At 39.6% G+C, this 17,795-nt stretch overlaps 2 protein-coding genes across 2 annotated transcripts in view; both read right to left on the bottom strand.

Annotated features, from left to right (window-relative positions):
* The window catches only part of dhx34 (DEAH (Asp-Glu-Ala-His) box polypeptide 34), a 16,200-nt gene extending 14,338 nt beyond the window's left edge, over positions 1-1,862 (bottom strand). The window contains 2 exon segments of the mRNA XM_034223044.1: positions 4-261; positions 832-1,862. Coding sequence (XP_034078935.1) covers positions 4-261; positions 832-1,515 — 942 coding nt within the window. The 5' untranslated portion in view covers positions 1,516-1,862.
* Positions 1,863-2,382: 520 nt separating this feature from the next.
* st14a (suppression of tumorigenicity 14a) lies at positions 2,383-15,733 on the bottom strand. Its single transcript, XM_034223017.1, has 19 exons — positions 15,308-15,733; positions 12,247-12,406; positions 10,640-10,770; positions 10,456-10,526; positions 9,429-9,595; positions 9,223-9,258; positions 8,580-8,814; positions 7,808-7,950; positions 7,094-7,197; positions 6,887-6,999; positions 6,673-6,806; positions 6,486-6,590; positions 6,290-6,397; positions 6,074-6,190; positions 5,748-5,870; positions 5,401-5,584; positions 4,186-4,457; positions 3,645-3,781; positions 2,383-3,307 (listed from the first exon to the last, which is right to left on the bottom strand). Exons 1-19 carry the CDS (start codon positions 15,347-15,349, stop codon positions 3,149-3,151), a joined length of 2,541 nt encoding a protein of 846 aa, XP_034078908.1. The 5' UTR covers positions 15,350-15,733; the 3' UTR covers positions 2,383-3,148.
* Positions 15,734-17,795: the final 2,062 nt, after the last annotated feature.

The following is a 17,795-nucleotide window of genomic DNA, read 5'->3' as shown; positions in this document are numbered from 1 at the left end:
GTAGTCGGAGAACAGTTTGATGTTGATGGTGGCGGACATGAGGATGAGACGCAGTTCTGGGGTTTCTGCCAGCAGAGAGCGCAGGACGCCCAGGAGGAAGTCGCAGTGGAGGTGTCTCTCATGGACCTCGTCCACGATCAACACCTGGTACTGAGAGAGGGACCGGTCCTGCTGGATCTGCCGGAGCAGCAGCCCCTCTGTCAGGAACAGCAGTTTGGTGGACGGGGTCTTTGTGGTCTCGAAGCGGATCTGGTACCCCACCTGCAGAACATGACAGCATTTTGTATACAGGATCCAATTAAAGAAACACTCTTTTGCAGACAGTTGCCTTGAGTTTGCATGTGCAAAATCTGCTTTTATAACAACAGTTATGATTCATTGGCCTTCCCAACAATGTGTAGAGCTGGTGAAGACTCTTGGAGGAATGGAAAAAGTATCAGCATCAGGACAAAGACCGCCAGATTCAGAGACAGTTATCCCACAGGCCATAAAAGTACACCTGAGCTTGCACTATTTTTATTTTTACTGACTATTTTATTCTTATAAAAATGTATGTGTTTTTGTGTAATTGCACTGTTGCGGAACCTGTGACCTAAGCTTTTCATTCATTGCATAACTACACTGTAGTTATGTATATGAAATGACAATACATCTTTGAATCTTGAATTGAATCTTAAATCTATCTTAGGTCCAGTACTTCTATTCTAAACTGTGTGTTACTGTTGAGTGTTTGATACATGTGCATAGACAAGTCAATACTGTGTTTTGAACATGCTTGACTAGTCTTTGTTCTAGCTGGTGCTTCAGCTGAAGGTACTTGTGATGACAAACCTTAGAGCCATACTGATTGAGACTTTCAAAGCTGACCCTCTTGGCGAGGGATATACAGGCAATCCGTCGAGGCTGAGTGCAGGCAATGTGGTTGAAGCCAGCTGCAATAAGATACTGAGGGACTTGGGTGGATTTCCCACAGCCTGTGTCCCCTGCCACCACCAACACAGGGCTCTGTCGAACCAGCTCCACGATCCGGTCCCGGTACTGGAAGATGGGAAGGTTCTTCTGCTCCCGGCGGAGCTTGGCCAGCTTTCCAAAACTCTGTCTCTGACTGAAGTCCAGGAAGTGCAGCAGAGCCAGGCGGCAGTCTGAGATCTCCTGACTGCCTGGTCCTGAGGATCTCTGGCTGCCTCGGTGCTCTGACTTCCCCAGGCGCTCCTCCACATCCAGGGTGCACACAGACACATTAATCCTGTACCGGGCATCATACTCTTTAGGGAGGCCGAGGTCTACCTTTCCAGAGCCAGACTTACTGCTGTCCTCTTTGGCTCCTGGCCCAGACATTTCCTTCCTTGTTTTAAACCTCTGGAAACGGTCAAAGAAAGCCCAGAACTCCCTGTGCTCCGTGCTGCCGGCCTGGATGTAGTCATGCCGGCGGAAAAAGACCTCGTCCAGCTGGGCTCTGCACTGCGGGCTGTCCCAGTCCCAGCTCCGGCTGTCCCTCCGCCGGTCTGAGGCCATGTTTACTGGAAGCTGTTTTACGTTTTTACGCCTACACAAAAACCAAAATGCATCACTACTAATACATTAAATTAACCAGTTTGAGGCTTTACAGTTTCATAAACATGTTACATTTAAATTGGATAAACTAGACTATCTAAGAAGTACCAGTGCATTTTCAATGGTTTAAAGACGAGCTCACACATTGTGTTTAACTGTTACATCTGAGATTATTGATGAAATAATGCGTTACGACTGTTAATAAACTGAGACATTTATTAAAACCGAATAAATAGAGCTTTCCCTGCTACGAACACCAATGCGTGTATAAAGAGAGCACCAGGGGAACAATAACACGGTGGGACCGTTTCCGGTTTGCTCGCTGTTAAATATCTTCCGGGGATGGTTAGGTCCGTTCTGTTCCGTTTTTTTGTTCCGGCATTAAAAAGAAAAAACCTAAACATTTAAAAGAGAAATTACTCATACTGTATTTTAATATTGCTCTGCGAAAAATCAGAATACAAATATAATTATAAAATATATACATATGTTCTTCTCAGATTGCACATCCTGGTTTACCAGTTATGTTTTTCATACGAAATGCCCTATAAGAAACTTTTCAAAGATGAACATGGGGAAACGTATGAAATGCAGAAATATAAATAGCACTAGATCTGGACCAGAATTTGCATTACATTATGACATCCCAAATGTCTCTATTTTGGATAAGCCATATACTAAAACAATAACATTATATACAAAACATTTTCTATAAAAGGTGAAAGGAAATAATAACATATAAACATTTGAAATTAAATGTCATTCAAAAATTATAGATGAAAGTCATGTCAGACCATGAAAATAAAAAATGCAAAGAATGTCAGGTTGTATTAGAAATATTTTATTAAATATTTGCAATAAAACTCACATTTAAAAGATTAGAAACATTATAAATCGGCAACATTGTTGTTTATGAACTAGATAAACACATAATATCAAACATGAAAGAATAAACTCCTGCTGTTATGTTGATGTGTTTTATGCAGATAGAAAAGCAATTCACAGCTGTAACAATGAAATGCTATTCAACATGAGAAGGGAACTTGTGAAAGGGAAAAATCACATCTCTAACCTTCGGGGATTTCCTAAAAGTCTATAACAAAATGTGTAATATACCAAGCCATAGGAGGTAAGATGGAATGAGCTTGCTGTTATTTTGTTTTTAATTTATAAAATTCAGAACAAAGACAACAAGGAAAAAGGTGGGCAATTCTAATGATATCTACCGATAAAACACCAGACAGTGCACAAGGAGGCACAACTCATGTGTAAAAATCACGCTTAAAATCTGTTTCTTGTGCAGCACATAATGTTCTCCATCAAAACACGCTAAAACCACAGCATAAACAAAACACAAAAATAAAACCTATATTTACATTTTAAAACATTTCATCAACCCCACCCTCATAAAATCACAGTGGACATAAAATGGTGTTGCAATTGCTCTTCAAGCAAACAGTGCTTTTTCCACTGCAGCTGCTACAGGGAGTCAAGGCCACTACACCAGAGTGGTGAAGCAAAGATCCACACTGTGCCCCCTGTCATCAGTCCGTGTTCATGTCAACATGGCCTTGTTTCGCCATTTTGAATGCATCTACACTCCTGTCTTTTCTTTGATCCAGCCACGGAATTTGGTGACTGTTGTGTAGATGCCAGGTTTGTTCCTGCGGGCACAGCCGTCCCCCCAGCTCACCACCCCCGCCAGGAAATTGCGACTGCCGGACGGACTGGTCAGAGGGCCGCCAGAGTCGCCCTAACAGAGACAAATGGGTACATGTGTTAGGAAAGTAAACCGGGCATCATGTATATTTTTCACATCTTTTCTTGTCTCTGCTTTATTCTTCCAATTTTTCCTCCTACACCTTATCTTTAACTTCTTCATTTTCTTTTTTCAGACAAGACAATGCAAATGCTTTTACCAACACTCTTACCAATAGCCTTAATCAGCACAGTATAACTAGCTCATTTCTAGCTAAATTTGCCCATCAATAAAATATTTGTGTCCCTTGTTTTAAGGAAATTGTGTGAGATGGCTGTTTTTCAGAGAGAAAGAAAGCAGGGCAGCTTGGGGTTGAAGTGCCTTTTATTACCTGACAAGCATCGACTCCTCCGGTCAGCACTCCGGCACAAAACATCCGAGACGTGATCTGCCCTGCCATCAGGTCGTTACACACCGAGTGGTTGATGATGCGGACCTGGGCTTTTTGGAGAATTGTTGCAGCAGATCCTGAAGCACAAACGCACACAAGAGGACACCATTACGTTTATGTTTATCTCCAACTGTCATTTCATCAGCTCGAAGCTCTAAAAGTAATTAGATAGACCCTCATCAGAGAAAAAAGCTATTTTTCTATTGAAAGGACCTCAGTAAAATGTGTATTGTGTGTATTAGCAACTACATGATGATCTGTAGGCAAATATGTAGCTACTATAATTAAAACATATTAGCATATAATGAAATACTGGACCAATTGCTAAAAAGTGCTGTCCCAATTAGTGACTTAGACACAAACATATGGGTAAATAGTTTGGAAAATTAAGGTTAAAAAAGTTGGGTCCTTAGCAAAATAATGTTTCAGTCTTTACCTAAATAAAAATGAAAGGGTTATCTCTGAAAAAGTGAAAACTCACCTCCTTCTCGAGTGGCGCCCCACCCGGTGATCCACACAGTGTTACCCGTTGGAAAATCATGTGTGGAAGACGGCAGGCAGATGGGCTGGATGTAATCGGAAAAGGTGACAGGACTGTCCAGCTCCATCAGGGCGATGTCGTTGTCGAAGGTGTATTCGTTGTAGTTGGGGTGGGATATGATCTGCTTCAGGTTCTTCTTCACCACAGAACTGCCAATCTTCCGCTGGGTGTGAAGGCCGAGGTACAGCTCCCAAGTGCCGGGCTGGGAGTATCTGAGGAAACACACAAGGACAGATCGATAAGGTCATTCTCATTGTAGGATCATTATTAATCAAGCACATCATGTGGCAAAAGCACCTCTCTTAGAAAATATGTTTGCAACATGTTTTACTGCGTTAGGGGTAACACTAAAACGTCTAAAACACTGAGGGCCGGTAAAGGTTTCATGCCAGTAAATGATTCACGCACACACCCAAGCATTACGTTGTGAGTAATAACACAGAGCTCTTAGTTCCGCTTTGCACGTGACAAACAGTTTACAGTGTATTTAAAAATCAAACCACTGAATTGCGTAACATATTTTGTTCTCAATTCAAAGAATTGAATAGCAGTTGAGGCATTTCAAAGAACTATGGAGTATCACACCCATTGTTTTTGTGTAAACACTCTATTGAACTGTTTTTGAATCTATTAAAAGGTGAATAACGATAAAAGATTTGGGGACAACAAACTTGTATTTGTTGTATTCTGCAATGTCTTAAAAAACGATGTTACCGGTGATATAATAAAATGATAGAAGACTTTAAAGAATTGTAAAGAGTGCTATTTATATTTATTGTTTTGCCCTTTAAAAAAAAAAAATCGTGTTTATGTATGTATATATATATATACACACACACACATGTATTTTTAATATTTTGTTTATCTTTGGGGCGGTGGGAAATGGCATTTCGGTCTCCCTGTTTATACAACACTCAGAGATATTGATAATGAAGTTGACATAGACTTTAATGGCATTCTGTATTTGCACTTATTTATTTTGTCTAAGTGCACGTGCTAAATATCTGCTATTCAAAAATGTAATCATCATCAGTCATCTAAAGGTGGAGAGCTGCATATCAATCTCTCCACCTTACCTATTTAAAAGCTAAAATAATTGTCACGTTTTCAGAAAAGGTTTCTAGTTAGGAGTGAGAACTAGAAGCGAAATGCTACCTTGTCGCGCCGTCATCCTGCACGCAGTGGGCCGCAGTGACCAGCCAGCGTGGACTGATGATGGTCGCTCCGCACACGTGACCGTAATTCTTGATGTGCAGGCTGACCTGCCAGGGATACTCCCCTTCCTCTGTGTCCTGACCGCCCACGATACGCGACGTCTTGAACTTACTCCTCCCGCAGTCTGCAAAGTAAACAATCAGTCACCGGGCTGACATGTGGCAACTCATTGTTGTAGTGCCCTGAAGCGGAAGTCTGTTTTGTCAAGCAAACTAATCAATGCAGGTTTTGACAACAACAAGTCATTTAATCTGACCAACCAAACTGAGGTTTTGATTGAGACATACCGCAGTTCTCCTCGTCCGATCCGTCTTCGCAGTCTGCTGTCCCGTCACATTCTGGGTTCACTTTACTGATGCATTTATTGTTTTTACATTTATATGTGAGTTCAGTGCAGCGACTATCAGTACCTGCAGAGAGAGAAGGAAAGAAAAATCCAGTTCAAATTATGAAACTTCTTAACGTGCAAACATTTTAAACTCACACAATAACTAATTAGGGGCGGGGCATTTCTAAGCAGTTGAAAAATCATGCATTTAATTCCTCTAATTTGGAGAAAAACAAGATTTCAAATACATTAAATTCAGTGACGTATGGCTGGTGAAAGTCTTACTTCTGCCACAGTCAAGCTCGTCGGACCCGTCTCCGCAGTCGTCCCTGCCGTCACAGCGATTCTTCTCAGAAACACATTTTTTGTTCCTACATGTTACTTTTCCAGATGTGCACCCGCCTTGGAAAACAGAAGAAACAGAACGGCATTAGAAAGCCGACTGAAAGCCTTTCAGTGCATGTGTCAAAATAATCCTCCACCAGCGTCAGCAGGACTCACCACAGCCCAGCTCATCGGTTCCGTCTCCACAGTCATTCACGCCGTCACATTTCCAGAACATGGGCTTACACAGGCCATTTTGACATTGGATATCCTTTGCATTGCACTCTGGAGAAAAACACATTGATGTAGAGTGTAATTCGACTTCTAATTTTCACTACTCTTTTGGAGTATAATCTGAGTAAATAGTACTTACTGCAATTCAGTTCATCACTCATGTCCCCGCAGTCATTCCAGCCGTCACACTTGAGCTCTGTTTTGATGCAGCGCTGGTTTCTGCACATGAACTGCTTTGGACAAGCTGTGGACGGCAAGGTAAACATGAGCTACACTCGCATTTTGTCAATAATTAATCGTTATCTGGGAGAAACGGAGTCCCTTACGGTCTTTGACGTCGATGGCCTCATAGGTGGCTTGGAAACCTCGGTCCACATACGAGTTGTCGGAGAAGAACACCACTTTCATGATGTTGGTGGTGCTGGTTTCTGTCGTTGCTTCCGGTTGTTCTCCGCAGAGCCTGAGGAAGAGACGCACAAGTAGTGACATGTCTGATCTGTTGTGTAATACAATGTGATTTTAAGACATACACTGACTCACTTTTTCCCGTCGACCTCCACGTAGTCTTTGCGACAGTCTTTACTTTTTTCCTGCCCCGGCTCAGACAAGAGGAACCTTTTGAACGTCAGCTTCACCGCCTTACCAGCAGGGACCTTCACAATTGACAGAGACAAGTAGAAACAAATTGAAAATGTTGACATGTGACCCAAAAACCTGTGTGATCTGACTGTGTAACAGATGTCTCACCGTGATGGACCACTGACATGAGGTCTGAGTAGGATAGTAATTTGGGAAGTTGGGAGAAGAAAAGGTGCCTTTTTCACCCGTCAGATTCCCACCGCATGTTGTACCTTTAAACATGATGTTAAAAAGTATGTTAATACATTTCTGGCAGTGTTGGCTCAGAGCTAACGGTGCTAGTGTCGGTGACAGTGCCTGCAAACATATCAACTCCGCTGCTGAATGACATTTCTACGCTTTAGTCTGCGTTTTTTGTCTTTTGATGTTTATGTTTGTTGTTTGTTTTGTAAGGGAGCTGCATGCATGTTCTTTTCTTGTGTTGTATCAGTTTATCATACCATACTGTTCTGGGTTTATGCCTAAATGAGTAAATCACACATTTTATCATTAAAAAATGCACATGTTATTGTAAACATTTGCAAAATGGCTAAACCATTCCGTAAATCGAATTTGTCCTTGAATGTCGAGAGAAAAAATAAATCAAAAGAGAGTATAACAGAATCAAAACATCTCCAGTTTAAAAGGACAGAGTTGTGATGCCCAAAACGGATCTTGAACGACACAGAATATAATTTGGAAATGTACTACACGGCCCCATAGTGAAAGTTCACTGAAGATAAACATCATTAAAGCTGAAGGTATAGACTTAACTAAAAGACGGTATATGTGTGGGTTAATGAGACTAAATATGAATAAATTGATTGAACATGTAGTTCCTACCTTTACTTCCACGTTTGACTTGTGAGACTTTTGCTCTGAATCCAGGGTAGTTCTTCTTGTCGTTGGAGGCCATCGTCACCAGCATGACATTTCCAGAAGACAGAAAGGTCAATGGTTCACTGGGAGAGAAGTACCCGCACATCCTGTAGGAGAAAAACAACATTATTAAATGCACTGGTCACCGATGTGATGGTTACAATCTAATTTTTTTCAAATAGCCTGTTGATTATACATCAACTAATTCAACAACAACGTACTGCCATTTGATCCACCACCCATTAGGTTTTTACTGCAAGTAAAGAACTACAATTCTCATTGAGCATGGATTTAACCTTTGACCGAAACACAGCAGATCATAATACACTCCTACAATGCCGATTCCTTTTTCTTATAAATCAAGAGGCATTTTATCTCTTGCGTGCAATAATGGCACTTGGTTTTGTTCGATTTGACTATGCACACATGAACATTTTGCCTGCAGAGCTCCTGCTGGCTTTCTGACTGGTTAGGAAAGTGCATCTCTCAAATAGTTGTATCTGAATTGGTCCCAGATGTAGACTTAACTTCCATTGCTAGTGCTATTTGTCTGGCATGTAACTTAACACAGGCCTTGTGCAGTATAAGAGTCGAGCAGAGTTACAGAGACTGGCCAGCAGAGGGCTTACTTACAGTTCTCTTTATCCAAAGTATGAACAATCTGGCTCTGCATGAAAATAAGTACAGAAGGCATTCAAGTTCTTTCTCAGCTTGAATCGGTATTTAAATAACTCACTCTTCCATAACGCGGCTCTCAATAGCCACCAGGGAGTCGTAGATCTTGACAAAGTCATTCTTGCAGTTCTCTTCCAGATTCATCGTATCGAATTCAAGCTTGATGATGTAGTTGGGGTCTGCTCTCAGCTGCCACTGGATGAAGGTGTTGGGGGGGTACGGACTGTTAGGGAAGCCAGGGGACTGGATCTGCCCCACTTCATTGGACTTTGTGTGTTCTGCAAACTTTAAAAATTCTGAGAGCGAAACAATGACTTTTAGTGTTCACATTTAACTTTCACAGCACAGCAGTTCAACTATATACTTGAATAACTGTGTTGATCTGCACTAAAGTACATTAGATGTTCTGGATATGATGAAACACAGAAAGTAAATGAGTCACAATGATTCATTTGCAAACATAAAGACTACACATTGCCTTTATTAAGAATCATTAAGGAAAACAACAACAAACGTGCACATATAAATATGGCTAGAGTGCATGACGATCACAAAATGGTATAACATGTTAACATATCTTTTTAAAAGATAGATAGATAGTTGTGAACTATGTGTCAAACATGACTTCGGTTTCCTATTTAGACAGATGAGTTGTCAAAGATAACTGTACTAAAATAAATGATGAATGAAAATTGAGCACTTACTGCTGAATGACGTTGATAACAGACGATCATCGAGGGCTGTGAGAGGAAACACAAGACAGATCACTTAGAGGGGGATATTGACAGCAAAACAGAGAGTAGGTGCACACCCAGAGAGAACTTGGCCTTCTAACACAAACCACAAGCACAACAGCATGATGGAGGATGGAGTGAGTCACGTGTGGCATGTAGCTGCTTTGACTGTCTACCTGAAGACACCACGTCCGCCACCACCAGAGCGCTGCTGGGTCCTTTCCCGGAGCGCTGAAGGTTCTCCACCAGCTTATCCATCGTGGCCATGGCGTGGTCCACAGACGCCTCCTGGCCTGCAGGGACTTTGAACTCTGACAGGTAGTAGGCAATAACACTGCCTTCACTGAGAGCAAAGAGGCAACAATTAGACAGTGTGGGGGTGGAGTAAAGTTAAGGGGGTCCTATTATGCTTTTTGGTCATTGACAGTGAAACACTCCCCCCTGCCTGAAACGCCTCCATTGGACTCCTTTGTGTACTTATTTGACATGGTGACAATATGGTGACTCGACAACACTATGTAACACTTTCTTTTGGCTAGCGCTCCAACACATTGTACGTTATAAGCTAAGGGGCGAGACATCTCTAAGAAGTTGAACAATCACAACAGAAATGGTCAGAGCAGACTGGGCTCTGGTTTCAGACAGAGGGTGAAAAGAGGTGCTGCAGCACAGGCAGAGTGAGAAAAATAAAGAGCTTTTTGGACATTAAAGCATGGAAACAGTAGAGGAACAAAATACAAACAGAACATCTTCATAATACAGGCCCTTCAATCAAGAATTGGAATATCTTCACACTTATTAAACGATTTTTTTAAAACACATGATTTATGTTTTTTTATTGGTACTACAGCTTTATGGCGAAATTGCCCTCTGGGAATTTGGAGCAGACTGAAACAATTTTGAACTGAATTGATAAGAAAACATTTTCGCCATGGAAATCTTCTTAAAAGCAACATGACTGGCATTCAAAAGCAGTTGCATAATGTACATTCCTCTGAACTGGCCATTTCAATAACAGAAAATGCTTAGAGGCTGGTGTGTTTAAATGTTGGTGCTATTAGATCTGCATGCATGCACACTAAAAACAAACACTGGTTCTCAAATATCAACTTAATCCGTTTGTGAGATCCTCTGGTAACCAACACACAACACAAGGAAAGGAAACATGAGGCTCTTGGTAGAGCTAAAAAGTCTGGTCTGTACCTAAAAGCCTGAATGTTGGATCCAACGTAGTATTTTGACAACTTTGGACTTTTGGAATAGATGGATTTAAGCTGAAAGAGACCCAAATGACAACGGAACATTAATAAATGCTGCTTGAAAACAACAGGAAAATTACTTTAGAAACGCAGATGAATTGAAATGTTAGCTCGAGCAGCAGTCTCACCTGTGAGGTCACCTGTTTCGCCAGTGCTTTGAACTCGGAGCTGTTGGAGTTCTCGTAGGCGTCTTCGAACACCTGGTTGGTGATCCGCATGGAGCCGCTGTACATCCTCTTGAGACGCACATCTTTACGGACTGCGGGAGGAAACACACACCCACGATTTTACACACATTCACTTTTCTGCTTGTCACTTTTTTGCTTTCCCCTTCTTTCCTTAGGTGTATTTGTTCCGAGTGACGTTGCTTTAATCTCTCCTTCTAATTTTCCAAACAATCACGACTCAGAATGAACAGCTTTAAGCTCTAACTTGCCTATGAACGTTTCATTATATATTAAAAATGTGTATGCTTATGCATTTATGCATATAACAGCAAATACACACATTCGCTTCCTTTTGATACATATAAATATATTATATCTCCACAAAAAAATATTTGTATTGGATGTATTTGTTTGTTTATAAAATATCACAATAATTACTGCAGATTTCAATGAAAAACAGAGGAATATAAAGGGGAGGAAAAGAAAGAATTCCTTTAATGTATAATCCCTGAAGAATGTTCTTAACAATGTGCAAAAAGGACTTTTGAACTATTGTCTCATCATTTACTAAACTTGCTTAAATGAAAGCAATCCGGAACATCCAAGTGCTCTGTAAAAAAACTAAATCACCATACGTCAAAAGCAGGATTATCCAATTTGTTGTGAGACTTCCTTGACTTCTTTATTAACTGGTGTGAGAAGTCAAACCTGTTTCTAAACACCTCAAAAACAAAGGAGATGGAAATTGATTTTAGAATAGCACAATCGCCCAACGCTACTCTTTTAAATAGCGAGCCCATTAAATGTGTCACTGAGTACAAGTATCTTGGTGTCGTGCTTGACCACAAGCTCAGATGGGATGTTTGGTCTGAGAAAGTAAATGCCAAGTCTCAACAAAGAATGTTTTTTTTACGTAAATTATTGTCTTTTAATATCGGCAACAGAATGGTGAAGATGTTTTATCATGCTTTTATTGAAAGTGTGCTCTCCTTCGGCATTATAAGCTGGTTCAGGAGGGCCATAACATTGTCCAGTAAATTGACAGGAATCTCATTTGCTAATATAGAATGCTTATACAAGGACAGAGTTTTAAAATTGGCACACAATATTGTGAGTGACCTGAGGCACCCACTTGCCTCTTACTTTGAACTGTTGCCATCCGGGCGGAGATATCGTGCCCCTCTGTTAAAAAATAACAGATCTAGGCTGTCTTTTGTCCCACAAGCCATCAAACTCCTGAACAAATGATGGCTGGGACGCACTGTTTACCCAGCTGGTCTGGTTCTGTCCCCTTTTGCAAATGAGGGCTTAGGCACCTTGTCATGCCTGCCAATATCTGTTTTTCTTATGTCTGCTCGTTTTAATCTGTTTCTATGTTGTTGTCAGTGAAGTATGTCTTATCTTTTTAAATGCCTTTGTGATGTGCTGCAACCCATTTTCCCCTCGGGGACAAATAAACAAATACTACTACTATACTATACTACTACTTCAATGTTACACCCTTTTTTATGTACTGCTTGCTATTGTGTTTTATCAATCAAATCAAATATTAAGGAAGGAGATCTTACAGTGGAAATGCCAGACCAGCAGTCCGGTCATAAGCGCGATAACGGCTGCAAAGATCAGCACACCGATCACAGCCCCGACCTTCCCCGGACCCTTTTTCTTCTCAAGCTTCTTGTTATCCGATGCTGGCAGGAACTGGACCGAGGTGTCCCAGTCTTTGTCCTACAAGACACACAGACAATTGTTTAGGTGAATGAATGGTCAAAAGATAGAACTCAATGGCCTATTAAAAAATTAAAACCTCATAGTGATAACGACCACCATTTCACAGGTGTGTGAATACATTTGTTGACGAACGGTTGTGAAAGTGTTTCCCCTAGGATGTTCCTTGAGTGACATTGTAAAATGTTAAGAACACAATAGAAGTCACTGTGTTTTCTTTGCCCAAGTAGATAATCAACTGAGGATAGGTGACAGCAGCATGTGGGTACTTGATTATTTGAGGAATGTGGTGACTTATAGAACCAGATGCTCTGAAATATGACTTCATGCTTTGCTTTGACTGGAGGTCTTTTAAGGTAAAGACACCTGGACATGTTTCATTGGAATAAACCCTATAAAACACAGAAAGGACCATTTGAGTCTTCTGCTGTTAATGAATTAGAAGAAAACTTGGTGCATGAGTCACGGCCCTATGGTTAACCTAAAGAGGTGGGGGAGGGGGGGAGGAGTACAAAGGTTTCACCATGCAGAATCCTGTCAAACCTGTTGGGAGCAAGGCACTCGCAGACCTGAAGAGGAACACAACACGTTTCTGTGCATGCTCACTGTACTGCAGTGATGATTTAAAGGTAGCTGAAAACAGGAAGCTTCACAAACAAACAAAATATCAGTTTAAAACAGGTGTGCCGTTTAAAGATAGTAAAAAAAAAAGATACCCATGACTCGGATTTACAAGGTGCTCACTGGACGATCGGCTGCAGCGTCAAACCACAACTCCATTAACTGTTTTTATGAAACAACAAACTATTTGTTTACGCCTGTGTAAACTTGATACTCCGGCCGGATGAGTAGGATTATTTGTACTGCACCTATGAGGGCAAGCATTTATTTCTAAAAAACAAGTTTGACATGTCATAATAAAATCCCAGTTAAAAGGCTCATTACAGAGACTGTTGAACAGATATGCATGGCTCTGTTGTGTTTGTTAACAACATAGAGATCACACATTTACTGCCCGAGGTGTTTTCTTTGATTATCTTACAAGCTACAGAATACAAAATTAGTCTTAACTAAGAAACAGAGAAAACGTGTTAGAACACCCCATCTCTTAAAAAAAAAGATTTCACCAAGCTACTTAATAAAGATTTCAGGCTGCAATTCCTTTTTGAAAATAACCCAACTGTCCACTTTAATAAGGCCTACAGTGTAGGGATACATTTTGTTTTAGCTTGTAAACAGTTTCATGTTCCAATTAATGCAAGTCTAGTAACAAAAGACCAGATATATTCCTTAACAATGTAAATACCTGAATTGTCTGCTTTACAGGAATATACTCATGTTCTTGTGAAAGTATGATTCAATTCATGTGAATCAGAACATGTTAGAAATGTAATTGAGTTATTACCCAGCCTCACTGTCAATGACCAGAACATGCTTACTGAAGACTACTCAGATCTGTGTACTTCTTTCTGTGACTGAAGGGCATAACGCTGTGTGTTTAGCACCATACTGTGATGTTAAGGAGTGATATTAAACCAGCTGTTCGTGTACGGAAGAGAAGGACTGCAGTGAACAAGTCACAACAGGGCGGAGGAACCCGGAGGAATTCAGGCGTAAATGGCTGACTTTCGCTGATCAACAGAGATTAATCTCCATTTTAGAAACATTTTAACCAACATTTTGAAGCGGTTTCATTTACTGTATGCAGCAGGGAAGAAGATGCCTCTATACATTTTTTCAATGTGCTAACTTCTTGGAAATGTGTCAGCGGGATCATCAAAAAACCTGCAACCTTTTCAAGGAAGTTTGTGTGCCAAAGACGTTTTTATAGCATTTCTATGTTTTTCTCATGAACTACTGCTCTTACTTGAATGATAATTCTGACATATATCTTATCTGTTTATCACAATGAGATTCATTCTTATTCAGATGCAGATCAGAGATCTTCTCGCATGAAAACAACACATTGTGCAGCCCAAGTAGAGCAATTTATCATCATACATCTAAATAGAGGAAACATTTGGGCTTTTTAGTAATTTTTTCTACATGGGAATAACACATGTAAAACTTGTAATCAGCTGGTTTTCAAAGGAATGAAAGCAGGACTGCTGGATTTCTTTTTCATCTGGTAACATGTTTGTGTTTAGGCTCAACAGTGTTTTTGTGATAAGAGCGAAGGTAAAGGTCCTTTGAGGTAAAACAAGGTAGGGTTGAATACCGTGACATCCTTTCCAAGTGTTGTATGCATGTGTGGAATGAAAACACAAGTGACCTACTACTTCATGTGTGACAAAATAACTTTATCTTGAATTCTGCATCACTTCCCAAGATTGATATATAGATAGGAAATTATTTTTGTTACAGCAGTAATGTGTTCAGGCATTCCAATATTTAAGAGGTGAATTCAAAAAGTATTACAGCAAATATATACATATACATACGGTACAAAATACATGTTATATCACAAGAATACAAAATAGAACATATTCTGGATACATTGGAATGTGCTATCAAACACTAATATACAACAGCATCAGAAATATAAACATAAACTACAGTAGAAGAAACATACACCACTTGATTCAGTTTCTCTGGTTTTACTATTTATTTATTTGTATTCAATAAACTACTGACAACATTTGTGTTGGAATTCAACAGACACTGGAATGGACTGGCTGCCGAGATTGAGATTTAAGAATAATGTTGAGTGGTCTCTTAATTTTTTTCAGAGCTGTATATTCATAGTATTTAAATTATAGTTGTGCAAGGCAGCTGTTGTGCACCAAATGTTACCAAAAGGTGTAATTAAAGGTTACACCCAAAATATGTTTAAAAAACACATACAAAAATGTACAATATAAGGTAAAACATTAAAAAGTTGCATGCCTGTGTGTTTCTTACCGACTTTGGGGTGTATCTCGGTCCACTATCCATGTAGTCCATTAGGAGTGAACACCTGGACTAACTGCTAAAATGAAAAAAAACGACCTTACAGCTCGTGAACTATGTACTATCTCCTTAAATGATCCTTTTCTTGTTGCTTTCTTGAACTGAAGGTGGTTTCCGAGGTGAACCTGCAGGCCCAGTCGCCAAGAGACGACTCAACGAATTCAACCTGCTGCGAGCAACACTGAATACATATAAGCTATGTAACAGAGACACAGGTTACCACGACGAAATGTAAGGTGGTCTCTTTAAAAAAAAAAAGCTCCTTTCGGGTGGAGATGTTCACAAAAGTCCTTGTGGTCTGAATATGTCGGTCTGCGACGGAGGGAAACTAGACGACACACAAAAAAAGTTTTTCCGGGAGCTTCGAGTTTCTGCGGGCGTGTCCCCGCACCTGCAGCGACTTCCTGTTTACCTGCCACAGGTAGGACAAGTGTGTTTTTGTTTCTACTGTTCAAAAGCAACTATACATTATACTTAAGTGGGCTAATGTGTATACGTTGTTGTATTTACATTTAAATTCAAACACTGTATCTATTTAAACAAATTGATATGAGGAAGCTTTCATGTGGTCTATTTTTAGTATCAGTCATGTGATTTTGCCGCGCGTCTGCCATCTGTTTTTGTGCAATGATGACTCACTTTTGAATCACAGATAATTTTTTCCATTCATGATGAGCCATACATTTCATGTTGAGTAAACGGAACCCCCGAATTCTATGGGATTAGTTTTGTTTCATAAAGATAAAGCAACACTTTCTCAGAATCAAGCAAAACTAAGAGTTTAAGAGAAAAAACCCCAGAGTCAAGCAAAATGAATTTAATTTAAAAAATAAAACTATAAGTTGCAAACAAATAATTTGTGTAATCATGTAAAGTACAAGTATTTTTTCTTTGTTTTAACATGTCTTTTTGTTCTATGGAAGCAAACAAGAAACAGAAGTATTTGAATTTTATTAGACACCGAATTTATAGCATTGAAAATAATTACTTTGAAAATCATGAATCTGAATTTGTTTTGCTCCGAATTTATCTATGTGAAATAAAAATGTAAAAATTGTATGGAAGCAAACAAGAGACAGAAGTATTTGAATTTTATTAGACACCGAATTTATAGCATTGAAAATAATTACTTTGAAAATCATGTATCTGAATGTTTTTGCTCCGAATTTACCTATGTGAAATAAAAATGTAAAAATTCAAGTGAAACAAATTCGAATGTTCAAATTCAGATCCCAAAAATTCGACGTCAAAAAATTCGATGTCAAAAAATTCGGTGTATAAAATTCGATGTCAAAAATTGCGGTGCAGCATCATCCGGGCTACTCAGACAGGATAAGCAATCGAGCCCTAATGCAATCAAACTGACTTGGCCTATCAGAGCACGGCTTTGTCAGTCATGTGATCACAACAACCCGGGAGAAAAATGACGGAGAACAGCGGGGCTCGCCGCTCGGGTAAGTTGTCAGTTTGTGCTTTTTATTTTACAAGCAGTGAGGGCTCGACAGCATTTGTATCTTACATTAGCTAGCTAAATGAGTGAAGTAGCCTTGTTGTTAGCAAGCTCCGTAGTTATCATTAATTGAAGTGAATCACAACGTTACCGTGTCCTTTTGTGTGTGTGAGGGGGGGGTGACGGTTTGCAAAGTAACGTAACGATCACTTCGGTTAGATAGGTCAAGTAGACCATGCTACACTATACGAAATACTCTCTTACAAAAGCCCTGCATGTTACTTTAGTAAAAGTATGCTAGTATAATTAGGAAAGTGTTGTTAAAGTATTTAAAGTAGACACAAGTTATACTATTATATTATATCATTTGATTTATTGTTATTACCGATGCACGAGTTGACTTAACTGTTGTAGTTTGAGCTCATTTTGAACAATGAGCTAACTAATTATTACTTTCATAATGGTTTAATGTGCTGACTATTTTCTACATTAAGAGGTTAATAGATGAAGGTCTGGTTTGTTCAAAGTCTCAAAATAGTAGGACCAGAGCCCTAGAGCTCTGAGTAGGACATGCTGTCATAATTACCCAGAGTCCGAAGTGACACCTTTACAATGTTAAAGCTGTTAGATAAATGTAGTGACGTAAAAACTAAAGTATTCAAGATAGTGTAGTGAAAAAGAGATACATTTTTTTGTATAAATGTTACTAAAACAAAATCTCTTGTTTTGGACTGACAGTAATGATTCAAGAAATAGTAAATAAATAAATACACACACATCAATCTGTTGTGGATGGAACACAACAAATGGTGCTCTTACCTGTGATGCCTCCTCCAAACATTATAACCAGACTATCATTCAAACTATAAGTAACAGTTCTAGCTACTTGACTTTAGACACAAATAATTCAAAAGACAAAATCAACACAATTTATTGAAAAACCAATCTTTATTTTACGGTGCCTCTCCTTTTGTTTGTATTATTAAACCC

This window comes from Gymnodraco acuticeps, unplaced genomic scaffold (assembly GCF_902827175.1).
Source record: "Gymnodraco acuticeps unplaced genomic scaffold, fGymAcu1.1, whole genome shotgun sequence".
In the NCBI taxonomy this organism is placed as follows: domain Eukaryota; kingdom Metazoa; phylum Chordata; class Actinopteri; order Perciformes; family Bathydraconidae; genus Gymnodraco; species Gymnodraco acuticeps.
Note: the sequence above shows the minus strand (reverse complement) of the source record. Positions and strands in the feature narration are given on the sequence as shown.